Genomic DNA, 16,849 nt, shown 5'->3' on the forward strand with positions numbered 1-16,849 from the left:
ACAACAGGAAACAACAAAGTTAGAGTATGGTTTTATCACGAAAAACACCTTTATTCCCCTAGACACCTGCATGCCTAACTTACACTTCTATGAAGATGTTCAAGGCATATCAATGAATGCAAGACCATGAGCTCTGTGTGATGCTACAGTTTAAGCTTTTAAACCATAGGAAGCCACATATGCTTTTTAAAGTCATTAAAAGGTTTTAACTAGCATATAAATTATAAGTTACAAGTCTTGCTGTCACCTGAAACAGAATACTGGTGACATTTGATTTGGATCTGAGAGTTTCTCTTCTGAGCCAAGTTCCATTTATTTTAAAGATGCTACACTGAAATAGGACCTCAGTGACATCAAATTAAACTGGCAGTGTAATTGCATAGAAAAAACATATTAATAAGAAAATTACAGCCAACAAAAGCACAGTGTTTGACAACTTTTATGCCATATCTATTAACCAAACACCATTGTCTGTGTGCACCAATATAACAGTATTCCTCATATTGAATGAATGACATTATCTTCCTATTTCCCAGTGGCACAGAGAAACATCACACCAAGTAAAATAACATGACCAAATCTGGCTGGACTATTCTGCTGAGTGCTCAGTAATGACACTATATAAATGGCAGCCCCTGACCCCCGAAGACATACAGTGACCAGGCAAAGGTGAGAGAAATGCCCATTTTAATTAGTCAGTTTGCTTTTTAAAAAGAATTAATGTAGAACAACTAAGTGTCCTTGAATCAAAGGATATATACTGGCCCATAATGGCAGATGCAAATACAATTCTCTAACTACCTCTTGGTCTTTTTTCAGAATCCATAACTTGACAGCTGGTATTTTCCTCTTGGAGCATCATAAAAGGTAAACCAATACAAGTAGCTGATTAAAATATTGTAATTATTATGACAAGATGTCCAGCTTATAATATGAACACCTGAGCAGAGTAAAGAGGTAAATACTAAGCAGTGTTAAAGTGAATACTTTACTCCACAGCGAAGTGCCATCATGGGAGATGGTGAAATGGAGTGTTTCGGCCCGGCGGCCGTTTACCTCCGGAAAACAGAAAGAGAGAGAATCGAGGCTCAGAACACCCCCTTTGATGCTAAAACGGCGTTCTTTGTGGTAGATCCAGACGAGATGTACCTGAAGGGTACTCTTGTTAGTAAAGAGGGTGGCAAAGCTACTGTCAAAACTCACAGTGGGAAAGTAAGTATCATGGACAAAAATAAAAAACTATCTTCAGAGGTTAAAGTTCTTCAGTTAAATAGTGTACAAATGTGTGTACAAAAAAGTCTAATCAATGTTCATTACAGACTGTCACAGTAAAAGAAGATGAAATCTTCCCCATGAATCCTCCCAAGTTTGACAAAATTGAGGACATGGCCATGATGACCCACCTCAATGAACCTGCTGTGCTTTTTAACCTCAAAGAGCGTTACGCAGCATGGATGATCTATGTAAGTCTAAGTAAATCATGTTTTATTCCTAGTATGGGACGGCAGCATTGTAAAACTGGACTATCTATCTCCGTTTCAGACCTACTCTGGCTTGTTCTGCGTCACTGTCAATCCATACAAATGGCTCCCAGTGTACGACGCAGTTGTTGTGGGTGGATACAGAGGCAAAAAGAGGATTGAAGCCCCACCTCACATCTTCTCCATCTCCGACAACGCCTACCAGTTCATGCTCACTGGTAAGTGGATTCGGGAAATGTCAAGAAATGAGTAATGAAGGACTTTTATGAAATGATAAAAATTTACAATAACTACATTATATAAAGTATTAGTGTATAATTCATCTTCTACAAACTGTTGATTGTGCATTGTTAAAGCTACGATATGTAACTTTTATTAGTTCAAAATCAACTTAATTTAAATGAGTACATGATAAATCCATAATGTTTATACATTACCATGAATCACTACAATACATCTATAATATTTCTTTGTCATTTAAAGCTGTTTAAACAGTTTTAATGAGAAACTACATACTTTCTCCATTTGTTCATGTGTATTTACTTCATATCTGTAAATAAATGAAGGTCAGGCTACTACTAAATGCAGTGGAAGTTGCACCTTACTTGTAGTTTTATGCTTCTGCTGCTAGAAAGCCAAAAGTTGGATAATGTAGCCTGGATAGATGCATAACCTAATTCAAATAGTAAGATTTAAATTTATATTATTCACTGTTCCAATGAGAAAAAAGAAAGTTCATACAAAAGCACTAAACCCTTAATTAACAACTAGCTAGTAAACCATACTTAACCAAGGTTTTTCACCTGATGCAAATTGGTGGTAAAGTTCAAGTTTTTGTTTGCTAATTGATAAGCACCTTATAACGACTATTATTTAATAATTTTGCCCTTGTTAATGCCAACAGCATAAATTTTGGCACAAGTGTGTTTTTTTTTTCATTAGAATTTTAATATTTCAGCCTCGTTTCCTTTAATAAATCTATTTTACAGTAGGTACCCATGTCCCCATTGAAACCAATTAATAATGCAATTTTTAATTTCAGGACCATTTAACTATAAAATGATGCAGTCTTTTCATTCTGTTTTTTTTTTTTTTACCAAATGGTGCCATTTTCTAAGGTTTGGCCTATAAAGCAAATACTCACTTTTTCATGGTTTCTGATTTTGCTGCATTATTGAGCAAATTGGATAAATTATGCAGATATAATTGTGTGGGTGTGTTGGTATGAATGTCAGAGTGTGGTTTGTCTGTGTGTTATAAAAAAATAATGTGTATGTGTGTGTGTTTAATTATACTGTTCTGCATATCACAAATCCCAGTGCTGTGTTTAGCAGTGCAACTTTGCTGACATTTAATGGAAAAAGTTTGGTACTGCGCCCAAACAAAATCTTACTAAAAGCAAATTTTTTGAGATATCAATGTCAAGTTAGAAACACAACTTGTTTAGATTTATGGCTTTGATATTCTAGAACTTTTTGAGTTCAACATGTTTCATGAAATATATATTTTACATAAAAAATTTGGTAATAAATAATTCGCATAAACTAAAACCTCATTAAACTTTAAACCTGTAATTCAACAATAATCTGCCATGGGTCTTCTTTAAAATGAGACAAAACTCCCGAGCTTTAAAATGTAAAAAACGTTTTTTAATATGGAAATTTTTTGTCCTCTAAGGACCACAGTGTAACTTTTTTAAATTAACATGCAAGGGTTAAATATTACCAGTATGATTGCATAAAATTGTTTCCATCCCTTGTTTATATGCATTTACATGAAGAAGGGAATATTAATATCGTTACACATATAACCCATTAATGTATTAAAATTTACTTAATTTTATTTACAAACTCTTTATACCTTTAAGTTAATATAGAGTGCTACCTATTTTTTTTAACTGTTAATACTCCATGCTTTATTATCAGATCGTGAGAACCAGTCTGTCCTGATTACGTGAGTAAATACTCTGCTGAAATTAAGTGAGATTTACAGTTATATAAATTCATTGAAGATTTATGACTAAATGATGATCTCATATCAATCTCCAGTGGAGAATCTGGTGCAGGAAAGACTGTGAACACAAAACGTGTCATTCAGTACTTTGCAACTGTTGGTGCGATGTCTGGACCGAAGAAGCCAGAGCCAGTCCCTGGAAAAATGCAGGTTAGTAAATACCTATTCTAGACGGTGTTATGATTACAGTATTTGTGCTTCACCTCATACCTACTAAACTACTGCCCATCAATTATATTAGGGATCACTGGAGGACCAAATCGTGGCAGCCAACCCTCTGCTGGAGGCTTATGGTAATGCCAAGACTGTGAGGAACGACAACTCCTCTCGTTTTGTAAGTTGCACTTATGAATCATTATAACATTGTACAACGTCAGTCACACTTTCAAAACTGCCAGACAGTTGAGCTTTTGTACATGATCTCCATAGGGTAAATTCATCAGGATTCACTTTGGCACCACTGGAAAACTGGCCTCAGCTGACATTGAAACTTGTGAGTCAACACTGTTTTAAGCCAAACATCTTATTTCAAGGCTAAGATGTGGGTTAAACAATGCAACTCAATGTCTTCTTTTCCCTCTTTTTTTTAAAGATTTGCTGGAAAAGTCTCGCGTGACATTCCAGCTGTCTGCTGAGAGGAGTTACCACATCTTCTACCAGCTCATGACTGGACACAAGCCAGAGCTACTCGGTGAGAAATCTACAGGATTGTGTGTTTCAGTTATTTCCATGTTTGAGAGCACTGTTAACATGCTGCACATCAACTCTTTATAGAGGCCCTGCTCATCACCACCAACCCTTATGACTATCCAATGATCAGCCAGGGTGAAATCACTGTCAAGAGTATCAATGATGTGGAAGAGTTCATTGCCACAGATGTATGTGGACAACTGCAATATTATTTTCAGATTTCAAGCAATGTTTCTGACATTAAATAAACAGGAAGAACACCAGCATAAACTGAATACTGCAAGACATACAATATAAAAGACTCTTCACTTTTGCCTCTCTAATAAATAATGTGATTTATTTGGTCGGTTTGAAAACAGACTGCCATTGATATTCTGGGCTTCACTGCTGATGAGAAAATCAGCATCTACAAGCTGACAGGTGCTGTGATGCATCATGGGAACATGAAGTTCAAACAGAAGCAGAGAGAGGAGCAGGCTGAACCTGATGGCACTGAGGGTAAGATGTTCTATTAGCACTTATTAGCATGCAAACATGGACTTCATTAGCAACAATTTGTAAAACTGTTCTTCCTCAGTGGCCGATAAAATTGCTTACCTCATGGGCCTCAACTCTGCTGACATGCTGAAAGCTCTGTGCTTCCCCAGAGTGAAGGTCGGGAATGAGATGGTGACCAAAGGCCAGACAGTACCACAGGTGATGACTTACCTACTCGAAAGATGTACAACCAAAAAATGTCTTGTAGACATTCATAAAAGACATTCACTCTACAGAAAGTAAAGTTTAATATCAATTACGCTGACCTCTGAATTTTTCAGGTGAACAATGCAGTCTCGGCTCTCTCCAAGTCTGTCTATGAGAAAATGTTTTTGTGGATGGTCATCCGTATCAATGAGATGTTGGACACCAAGCAGCCTAGACAGTTCTTCATTGGTGTGCTGGACATCGCTGGATTTGAGATCTTTGATGTGAGTATCAGTCATTAATGTCTCTGAAAGAATAAAGATATAGAAGATAACAGTCAGCAGTAAGAACTTGCCTCTGTTGAATTATCAGTTCAACAGCTTGGAGCAGCTTTGCATCAACTTCACAAATGAGAAACTGCAACAGTTCTTCAACCACCACATGTTTGTTCTGGAGCAAGAGGAGTACAAGAAAGAAGGCATTGAATGGGAGTTCATTGACTTTGGTATGGACTTGGCTGCCTGCATTGAGCTCATTGAGAAGGTAAAAGGATATTCTGTAAATTAAATTTACTATTCACATTGTGTCTGTACTTAAGTGTGACTATTTTCTTCAACAGCCAATGGGCATCTTCTCCATCCTTGAAGAGGAGTGCATGTTCCCCAAGGCAACAGACACAAGTTTCAAAAACAAGCTGCATGATCAGCATCTTGGTAAAACTGCAGCTTTCCAGAAGCCCAAGCCTGCCAAAGGTAAGGCAGAGGCCCACTTCTCTCTGGTGCACTATGCCGGCACTGTGGACTACAACATTGTTGGCTGGTTGGACAAGAACAAGGATCCACTGAACGACTCTGTTGTGCAACTCTACCAAAAGTCATCACTCAAAGTGCTAGCCTTCCTGTATGCCGCTCATGGAGCTGAAGGTACAAACATATGCATTCCCTGCATTCCTTTGTATTTTAATTATGTACAAGGTCCATGCATATACAAAAACTGAAAAACAATAAGATTATCAGAACGCAACAATCTATATGGTCACAGATTCAAAATATGAAGTAAATATATGCAAAATAACAATTAGATTTAACAAGATTTAAATATAGATTTATTGAAGGGGTTAATGGAAAACAACACAAGATCAACAAAAAACTTCTGTCATTGATATAAAACAGCTGAGGGCGGCGGTGGAAAGAAAGGCAAGAAGAAGGGTGGTTCCTTCCAGACGGTGTCTGCACTTTTTAGGGTAATCAGATTCCCTCTTTTAATGAAGGATGTCAACGTCTTCTCCATTAAACACTGGACTAATGGCATAAAAATTTCCACAGGAGAACTTGGGTAAGCTGATGACTAACCTGAGGAGCACTCACCCTCACTTTGTGCGTTGCTTGATTCCTAATGAGTCTAAGACTCCAGGTAAACTTGATCCCTGAAGACTCAAATGTATCACAGTTTTGAAAATATCTCTGGAACCTTAAGAACATTTGCATTTCAGGTCTGATGGAGAACTTCCTGGTTATTCACCAGCTCAGGTGTAATGGTGTGCTGGAGGGTATCAGAATCTGCAGGAAGGGTTTCCCCAGCAGAATCCTCTACGGTGACTTCAAGCAGAGGTAAAGACACCTTTTTAAAACATCTTACTTAGAGATGATGCATCACGTAATCTTCACAATCTTACATGTTTTATGAGAACAACTCTTCCATGAATGTCCTCTAGATACAAAGTATTAAATGCTAGCGTCATCCCTGAGGGACAGTTCATTGACAACAAAAAGGCTTCAGAGAAACTCCTGGGCTCTATTGATGTAGACCACACCCAATACAAGTTTGGACACACCAAGGTGAACTACTCCACAAATACATTACATGGACAAAACAAAAACTATTTCCACTATTGCCTACAAATTTTGGACTATTACAACACAACGAAATTGTAAAGAATTCAGTGCTTCCAATTGTACTGCAACAGTCTGAGGAAGGATGGCCTTGCACTGGAAGTTAAACATGAATACAGGGATTTGCTGCCATTCAAACACAAGATTGTCAGGCATTAGCATGGTGATGGGGTCTGGCTTGCAGTCTGTGTTCAAATTTATCTTGAAGTTCTAGGCTTTGTGCCAGTCAAGTTATTCCACAACACACTCAACAAAACATTTCCATATGGACCCCGCTTTGTGTACTGGACACTATCATGCCTCCCAAAACTGTTGCATCAAAAAAGAAAGGACAGAATTCTCCCGAATGTCATTCTGTAGTATAGTACAGAATATAATAGATTTTTCTAACCGGAAATATTGGAACAGCCAAACTCAATAATTATTAAGACCATATACTGTTCCCCAGGCCACATCTATGTTGAAAAAACCTATTGGCTGCTTCAGTACTACACCTAACATATTCCAACTGTTATTGTAGGTGTTCTTCAAAGCTGGTCTGCTGGGTGCTCTTGAGGAGATGAGAGATGAGAAACTAGCATTGCTGGTAACCATGACTCAGGCTTTGTGCCGTGGATACGTCATGAGGAAGGAGTTTGTCAAAATGATGGAAAGGAGGTAAAATGAATTTACGAAACTGTTTGGATTACAACTATTTGGTACCACACAGTTATAAAGACTGATTTAATGATTACAATTTACACAGAGAGTCAATTTATTCCATCCAATACAACATCCGCTCATTCATGAATGTCAAACATTGGCCATGGATGAAGCTCTACTTCAAGATCAAGCCTCTTCTGAAGAGTGCAGAGACTGAGAAAGAAATGGCAGCCATGAAGGAAAACTATGAAAAAATGAAGGAGGACTTAACAAAGGCATTAGCTAAAAAGAAGGAGCTTGAGGAGAAAATGGTGTCACTTCTTCAAGAGAAAAAAACGACCTTCAGCTGCAAGTAACAGCTGTGAGTATTTCAGCACTTATTGATCCTAATATGGATCCTATAGCTATGAACATAAGTCATTAACTACATCCATGTCAATGAACAGGAATCTGAAAACCTCTCTGATGCTGAAGAGAGATGTGAAGGACTCATCAAAAGCAAGATCCAGCTCGAAGCCAAACTCAAAGAGACAAACGAGAGACTGGAGGATGAGGAAGAAATCAATGCTGAACTGACTGCCAAGAAGAGGAAACTGGAGGATGAATGCTCCGAGCTAAAGAAAGACATTGATGACCTGGAGCTCACCTTGGCAAAAGTGGAGAAGGAAAAGCATGCAACAGAAAATAAAGTCAGTATTTTTTGACATTGTCAAACTGCTGATTGTGATTCAGGCTCTTGAGAATGAAACCATAATCAATGCTTCCATTTAGGTGAAAAACCTGACAGAGGAGATGGCCTCTCAGGATGAGAGCATCGCCAAGTTGACCAAAGAGAAGAAAGCCCTCCAAGAGGCACACCAGCAGACTCTTGATGACCTTCAGGCAGAGGAAGACAAAGTCAACACTCTGACTAAAGCGAAGACAAAGCTTGAGCAGCAAGTTGATGATGTAAGATGTTTGTCATGAGAATGAGACCATCAATAGAAGCTAATTAATTTTGTTGTTATCTACCAGATCTTAATGCTCTGGTTTCTATCACAATAGCTTGAGGGCTCACTGGAACAAGAGAAGAAGCTCCGTATGGACCTTGAGAGAGCCAAGAGAAAGCTTGAGGGTGATCTGAAACTGGCCCAGGAGTCCATAATGGACCTGGAGAACGAAAAACAGCAATCAGATGAGAAGATCAAAAAGTAAGCAGACATTGAATGTTTGAAGTTTACACAATTACACAACATAAGTATTTGGCACATTCTACAAAACAATACTTTCAAAACAGGAAGGACTTTGAGATAAGTCAACTTCTCAGCAAGATTGAGGATGAACGGTCTTTGGGAGCACAGCTTCAGAAGAAAAAATCAAAGAACTTCAGGTAATGCTGACCCTAAATCTTGTCTATGTAAGACTGTAAAGTTTTTGTATAGCTGGGCATTATACATTTCATTATAACATTACATTACAGTACATTATAAATTTCACATTTTTTTGTCTCAATTAGGCCCGTATCGAGGAGCTGGAAGAGGAAATTGAGGCAGAGCGAGCTGCTCGTGCTAAAGTGGAGAAGCAGAGAGCTGATCTTTCCAGGGAACTTGAAGAGATCAGCGAGAGGCTTGAGGAAGCTGGTGGTGCCACTGCTGCCCAGATTGAGATGAACAAGAAGCGTGAAGCCGAATTCCAGAAGATGCGTCGTGATCTCGAAGAGTCTACCTTGCAGCATGAAGCTACAGCTGCAGCTCTCCGAAAGAAGCAGGCAGACAGTGTGGCTGAACTCGGAGAACAGATCGACAACCTCCAGCGGGTCAAGCAGAAGCTGGAGAAGGAAAAGAGTGAATACAAGATGGAGATTGATGACTTGACAAGCAACATGGAGGCTGTGGCTAAAGCAAAGGTAACATCACCTTAGGATACATAAGTTAAAGGCAGGCAACTTTAAAACATGTCTATATAATCTTGGATTTCTTTAGGCTAATTTAGAGAAGATGTGCCGTACCCTGGAAGACCAGCTGAGTGAAATCAAGACCAAGAGTGATGAAAATGTTCGTCAGCTGAACGACATAAATGAAAATGAGAATGGTAAGACATATTAAGTTACACATGTATAAGTCAAAAATTTCTGTTATATTTCATTTTAATTTAAATATTCACTGTTATTAATATTCAAAGTAATATTTGTAATGTGATTTCAGGTGAATTTAGCCGTCAACTGGAAGAGAAAGAAGCACTTGTTTCACAGCTAACTAGAGGAAAACAGGCTTATACACAGCAAATTGAGGAACTCAAAAGGCATATTGAGGAAGAAGTCAAGGTAGAGTTACACATATTATTACTGAATTTTTTTTTTTTTTTTATACCTAAGTAATTGTATAGATGGTCAACTGTTTAAAAACTCAAAATATCCTGCCTTACAGGCCAAGAATGCTCTGGCCCATGCGGTTCAGTCTGCCCGTCATGACTGTGACTTGCTCAGAGAGCAGTATGAGGAGGAGCAGGAGGCCAAAGCTGAACTCCAGCGTGGAATGTCTAAGGCCAACAGTGAGGTGGCTCAGTGGCGAACCAAATATGAGACTGATGCCATCCAACGCACTGAGGAGCTTGAGGAAGCCAAGTAAATACAACAAAGCAAAGAGTTTTCAGTACCCTACTTTTAATATCACAAATATTAGTAAGATTTCATCATTTCATACCACTTTCTTCAGAAAAAAGCTTGCCCAGCGTCTACAGGATGCTGAAGAATCCATTGAAGCGGTGAACTCCAAGTGTGCCTCTCTGGAAAAGACCAAACAGAGACTGCAAGGTGAAGTAGAGGACCTCATGATTGATGTGGAGAGGGCAAATTCATTGGCTGCCAACCTTGACAAGAAGCAGAGAAACTTTGATAAGGTAAGAAAGATGCGGATAATCTTCAAATCTAAACCTGGAACCATGGACTTTGCTAATTAACAATGACTACATTTCTTTAATAACCAGGTCCTAGCAGAGTGGAAACAGAAGTATGAGGAAAGCCAGGCTGAACTAGAAGGTGCTCAGAAAGAAGCTCGTTCTCTCAGTACTGAGCTGTTCAAAATGAAGAACTCCTATGAAGAAGCTCTTGACCACCTCGAGACCCTGAAGAGGGAGAACAAGAATCTGCAACGTAAATGCCTTTTATTTGTGTACTAAGGATATAAGACAAGAGATGCATTAAAACATAGTTTTACATTCTGCTGTTTAAAACTTTTTAGAGGAGATTTCTGACCTAACTGAGCAGCTTGGAGAGACTGGAAAGAGCATTCATGAGTTAGAAAAAGCCAAGAAGACAGTGGAGTCTGAGAAATCAGAGATCCAGACTGCACTTGAAGAAGCCGAGGTCTCATCCCTTTACTACAGAACAAACATTATGATACCATTGCTTTAAATAATATTATAAACACTGAATATGGATTGGAATTGAAACTGAAATGAAAAACGAATTTCTGCTTTTTTGTTTTCTGTTTTTAATTATTCAAAATCATGTATTTTTAAAAACTCAAATTTAATTCAGAATTTAGACAATAATAATTTTTTGTAGGGCACCCTGGAACATGAAGAGTCCAAGATTCTTCGTGTGCAGCTGGAGCTGAACCAGGTGAAGAGTGAGATTGACAGGAAGCTGGCGGAGAAGGATGAGGAGATGGAACAGATCAAGAGGAACAGCCAAAGAGTGATTGATTCTATGCAGAGCACTCTGGACTCTGAGGTCAGGAGCAGAAATGATGCCCTGAGAGTCAAAAAGAAGATGGAGGGAGATCTGAATGAGATGGAGATCCAGCTGAGTCATGCCAACCGCCAGGCTGCTGAGGCCCAGAAACAGCTCAGGAACGTCCAAGGCCAACTCAAGGTATCTCTCTGTAGAATGAGGAATTGCAACAGATATTAAATGTATGATAATATGATACATGAATTAACTGAGCATGACATGCAACTAACAAATAAAAGAACATTGCTACAGGATGCCCAGCTGCACCTTGATGAAGCTGTCAGAGGACAGGAGGACATGAAGGAGCAGGTGGCCATGGTCGAGCGCAGGAATAGCCTGATGCAAGCAGAGATTGAGGAGCTGAGAGCTGCACTGGAGCAAACAGAGAGAGGCCGCAAAGTGGCGGAGCAGGAGCTGGTGGATGCCAGCGAGCGTGTGGGACTGCTGCACTCACAAGTATAAAAATTATAGAATTATAAATATATATTTTATAATAACTTTTAAAAAATAATATTAAAAAAATATTATGATTAAAAAAAAAACTAGAAAATGGGAGGTTATAGATAAAAGCCATTCTGACAAAAACTGCTTAAATCCCACAGAATACAAGTCTTATTAACACCAAGAAGAAGCTTGAGGCTGATCTGGTCCAGGTTCAAGGTGAGGTGGACGATGCAGTCCAGGAGGCCAGAAACGCAGAGGAGAAGGCCAAGAAGGCCATCACTGATGTGAGTGTTTACATTTTCTTACTCTACTCTAAATTAAACAGTAATTTGACTTTGTTTAGCTGCATGTGGTAACAAAGGTATCCTTCATGGAAGGCATTTCAGTCTATATTGGCTAGTTCATTTGAATTGGCTTATATTTCAGGCTGCCATGATGGCTGAGGAGCTGAAGAAGGAGCAGGACACCAGTGCTCATCTGGAGAGGATGAAGAAGAACCTGGAGGTGACTGTCAAAGACCTGCAGCACCGTCTGGATGAGGCTGAGAGTCTGGCCATGAAGGGTGGAAAGAAACAGCTCCAGAAACTGGAGTCCAGGGTAAATTACAAGCTAAATACAGTCTTATGTGATCTGACTATGGTAGAGATTTGACAGATGACAACAATAACTCTCTACCGAAGGTGCGTGAGTTGGAGGCTGAAGTTGAAGCTGAACAGAGACGTGGTGCAGATGCTGTGAAAGGAGTGCGCAAATATGAAAGGAGAGTGAAGGAGCTCACCTACCAGGTAGAACTACACTGGATTTAGACACTTTCATTTCATTATAATATACATAGTTTAACTAAGACCATCAACAATTCTTACACCCAAAGACTGAGGAAGACAAGAAGAACGTGATCCGCCTGCAGGATCTGGTAGACAAACTGCAGCTGAAAGTGAAGGTCTACAAGCGCCAGGCTGAAGAAGCCGTAAGTCTAATGACAAATGTCTTGAGTGTGAATTTTTGACATTTTCTATTCAATACATTCAGTGCCATGAGTGCAATGCTGAAAGGGGTTTGATATCTGGTGTCATCCTAACAGGAGGAGCAGACCAACACTCACCTGTCCAGGTACAGGAAGTTGCAGCACGAGCTGGAGGAGGCTCAGGAGCGTGCTGACGTTGCTGAGTCACAGGTCAACAAGCTTAGAGCCAAGAGCCGCGACGCTGGGAAGGTATAGTAAAGCAATTTGCAGGGGGGTGGTGGTGTTGGGATATTACTTTTAATTTTCTAAATTTAAATGTCTTTTTGGTTACTTAAGAGCAAGGATGAAGAATGAAGATGAGCCATCACACCACATCTACAAGCAAGCATATAATATGACTTACTTGTGCTGTGTCTTATATATGCATTAAATACAGTTTCTCAAGGCACTCTCGGTTTATGTCATTGTATTGAACTGGTAGATCTTGGAAGTAGGGATGCAACGATTATAGATTTTGTTGGTACGATTATAGTCTGAGGAAAAATCATGATTTCACGGTCATCACAAATATTATGCATTCATTAATTTCACAACACTACTAATGTATAAAATCACATGAACACTCTTTAGATTTTAAAGTGTTATTTATTGCTGCCTTTTGAAACAGAAATAACAGCACAAAATAATAACAAAGTCAAAAAAAGTCCATCTCTTCCTTTGAAATGTAAAACAAAAGTGACCAATGCTCTGTAAATATCCATATCATTATTTCCCTTTTGAAAATAACAAATAGAAATAGATCACAAAATTATTTTGTGTTTTCAGTTTGTGCATTCTATTATTATTATTATTAATATAAGACTATTATTAACTTTATTTATCCCCCAGGGGAAACTGTTACTAATGCGGGGAATTAACTGAACCGTTATTGTGATCAACTGTCATCCAGACATATTCATTTTAATACTCTTTTTAATAATTCATCTAATTTTGCATGTGGCCTGAGAAAATCTCATCCATTATTTTGGTTTGTGAGATCGGAGATCACACTGCGCACACACAGAAACATTCGGGGGTACAGAAACTTCTTGTCAGCGCTGCTCCGCAATTTTCATTAAAGGTGCTTTATGTAGGATTGACACTGAGTGGTTAAACTAGGTATTGCAGTCCAAATTCAAAATATTGGAGAGGGTTTTTTTCACCTGGCCCCTCCTCCTCAGACTTGATGCACATGCAGGTTGCCAGATTGATGACACAAACAGGAACGAGCGCATTTGATGATGAATGAAATGATATACGCTGTGTTTTCTGTCAACTGGCAACCCGGGGTGCCGAGATACAATTGTGTAAACTGGCAGTGGGCGGGTTTAACAAACCAAAACAAAGATGGACATTCCGACCCAGAACGCACATTTTCAAAGGAGAATAACTGACTGTAGCATTGTTTTTCAGATAAACAAGTATGCTAACTTAGCATGTTTCTTAAATATCTGCAAACATATATTGGTATTTTTATGCTTTAGTAGAGTCAAAATCTTACATACAGCACCTTTAATAAAATACCTTAGATACTGGATCGCTATATTATATTCCTCAGTAATGAGGGGGTAAATCACTGTTTTTGAAGAAACTAAACTCACAGTTTCATTGTTTATAGAGAGAGACGCGCAGAAACAAGTAATACACACATGCAACTGTCACCTCTCTCGATTGATCAAATGATCAATTAATTAACCATGATGTTTTAAAGTGTGGTTAATAGTAAAATCGGTTAATTGCTGGATATCTACTTGGAAGACAATATCACAGCGCATGCATGGACTAAAGTCCAATCTTCTCATTTTCACTGACAAAGGAAAATTACTGAGTGCAAATGAAATGTAAAATTATATGGCTAAAATAGGATAGTATCATTATTTAAACTACCTAATGCACATCACATTGTATCAAAGTCACGTTTCACATTGTGATAGGCTTTTCATTCGTCCCCCTCCCCTCGCATCAAGAAAAGCTACTGTGCATGATAAAGTTACAAATCTTGCAATGGTTATAGCCATAGAGCCCTCTTAGCAATATGTGCCTTAAAAAAATCAGGAAGAACATCACAAAAATATTAATATTCATAAGCCATGTTTTCAACATTGTAACACCATAGCAACAAAACAGCAACACACAAAAAAATCACTTTAGCAAATGCAAAATACCACTCATATTTCCTTCACATAAAATATGCTTTGATTGTGATACTGTTTATAATTTTCTTAAAGCCATATATTGTCATAGTCATGTGTTTATTAGTCATGTTGAATCAATGAAAGCAGTTAAATCTTCTGTTTATTCAGCACGAGAGCACCCTCTGGTTTGGATGGAGATTTACTACTGATCACAGAACCGTGCTTCACTGAAAGATACGCATGACAATCGCAGTTTTTGCCTAATCATGACTGCGGTTTAATTTCGATTAATTATGCAGCCCTTTTGCAAATTATTTCCAAAATATTCTCATACACTTCACACTACAAAGATCATGATTGTGATGCATAAAAAAAAAAATGTTTTGCCCACCCCTAGTGTCAAATTCTTCTTACTTCTGAATTATATAGAAACTGTTACTTCATTTTCTCTGGTCTGTTTGGGCTGACATTTCCAACAGTTCCTCTATATGATTTAAACATTTTTAGAGGTGCACTCAGTAATTTTTACTCATTAAAACATTTTATTTTTGCCAAAAAAAAGACTATACATTTGAAAAATATACTTTTTCTGTTTACAATGATGTGCAATAGAGACTCGTCATAAAACAGTGTAATAATAACAGTTTTATTTTACATATCACAGGGTGGAGCGGGACAGATATTGAACACTATTGCTCACAGAACATCAAACATCAGGGCTGATGGCAAATAATTTTTCTACAGTGATATCAGTAACTAAATATTTGAAGACGACTGACACATTAGCTACTATAATAAAATTACTGAGTGCACCTTTAAGTTACACTATGAATGTGTGTAAACGTGTAATTATTCTTCTGGTGTTGAATTGGAAACACTTACAGAATGTTTGCATGGGATGCCAATGGCTGGAGAGCACAAGACGGCATACATTAGCAATGTTCTGTTAATGGGAGGGGCAAAGACAATAAAATTAAAAGAAAATAGAAACACTTTACAATAAGGTCCCATTACTCACTGTGTGTTCATGTTAGTTCACAGTGCATTAACTAATGTTAACAGATGTGTTTTTAAAAATGTGTTAATTCTGAAATTAACTTCGAGATCAATAAATGCTGTGCAGTACTGTTCAATGTTAGTTTGTTACTGATATAATTAACTAATCTTAAAAAACATATAAAGTGTTTCCCACAAAAAAAAAAAAAAAATGTTATGATTGAATCATTACTCACCATTCAAATTACAATGATTGTAGCTAAAAATATTCAAATCTCTTTGTTTTTTACCAATAAAAAAAAAAAAAAAAAAAACAGGTTATTACCAAATATATAATGTGGCATGTCTACTGACCTTCCCAAAATGCATTATCTTGCTCTAGTCTGCCATCCCAAAAATTCAAATGATAAATACCCAGTCCAAGTGTAAAATTCTTAAATTTAATCAAAATGCAAAATACTAATACTAGTTTATCCCGAACTGAGTATACAAATGCCCTAATCACAAGACCCCATCTGTCCTCCAAGATGGACAAATAGTCCCAAAAATATTACAGATGCATTCTCATGACATCTATTAGAAACACTCAGTCTTCATGCTTCAGCCACACCACTTCTATCTAAACATTTAACTCTTGCATGTGAATTGTCCTAAGTAAAACACTTGAAGAAAGCATTCAGAGAGCCAGAGAAGGTCTGCAATATCGATTCCAAATGCTAATAACTACATATTTTTAAAAGAAATGTTACCTGGCCAGTTCAGCTGTTTTCCACTACTGAATCCAAGCAATCAATGCACGAATAGCATGCCTGTGTAGCAGTTGCTGAAGTTGCTGAATAAAAATGCCTGCTAATGAATAAATAAAGATAAATGCTAATGTAAAGTTTTCCTTTATAATGACCAAACAAAGGAATGATTAAATAATTAAATAACAATAATTAAAGAACAACTGAATCAACAGCTCCTACGATATTCTTTCAAATATGGTTGTCAGAGACAGAGTAGATTACAGCGAATGTCTGTCTGATATTAAAGCTTTAAAGTTGACACCACAATAATGCTTGTGACCTATGCTGGCAAATGGCAACGCCCCAATGACATAGCTGACCGACCAGCTATATTTGTTTAAAGTCCTAATACGACCACCCTTAGGGAAA

At 37.9% G+C, this 16,849-nt stretch overlaps 1 protein-coding gene across 1 annotated transcript; it reads left to right on the forward strand.

Annotated features, from left to right (window-relative positions):
* The first annotated feature begins 741 nt into the window (after positions 1–741).
* On the forward strand, positions 742–12,970 carry LOC109084063 (myosin heavy chain, fast skeletal muscle-like). Its single transcript, XM_042778187.1, is given in 42 exon segments — positions 742–867; positions 1,000–1,212; positions 1,320–1,463; positions 1,543–1,699; positions 3,407–3,434; positions 3,530–3,644; positions 3,736–3,828; positions 3,924–3,987; positions 4,087–4,185; positions 4,269–4,372; positions 4,544–4,682; positions 4,762–4,880; positions 5,003–5,152; positions 5,241–5,411; positions 5,488–5,791; positions 6,041–6,111; positions 6,194–6,281; positions 6,361–6,478; positions 6,583–6,706; positions 7,281–7,417; positions 7,506–7,728; positions 7,731–7,763; positions 7,849–8,091; positions 8,174–8,350; positions 8,447–8,592; positions 8,679–8,751; positions 8,754–8,771; positions 8,898–9,287; positions 9,364–9,472; positions 9,586–9,704; positions 9,808–10,004; positions 10,096–10,279; positions 10,367–10,532; positions 10,621–10,745; positions 10,947–11,255; positions 11,367–11,570; positions 11,717–11,842; positions 11,985–12,155; positions 12,239–12,343; positions 12,430–12,525; positions 12,640–12,771; positions 12,859–12,970. Coding segments are annotated over 41 exon segments (5,790 nt in total). The 5' UTR covers positions 742–867; positions 1,000–1,011; the 3' UTR covers positions 12,877–12,970.
* The last annotated feature ends 3,879 nt before the right edge of the window (positions 12,971–16,849 follow it).

This window comes from Cyprinus carpio, chromosome A20 (assembly GCF_018340385.1).
Source record: "Cyprinus carpio isolate SPL01 chromosome A20, ASM1834038v1, whole genome shotgun sequence".
Classification (NCBI taxonomy): Eukaryota; Metazoa; Chordata; class Actinopteri; order Cypriniformes; family Cyprinidae; genus Cyprinus; species Cyprinus carpio.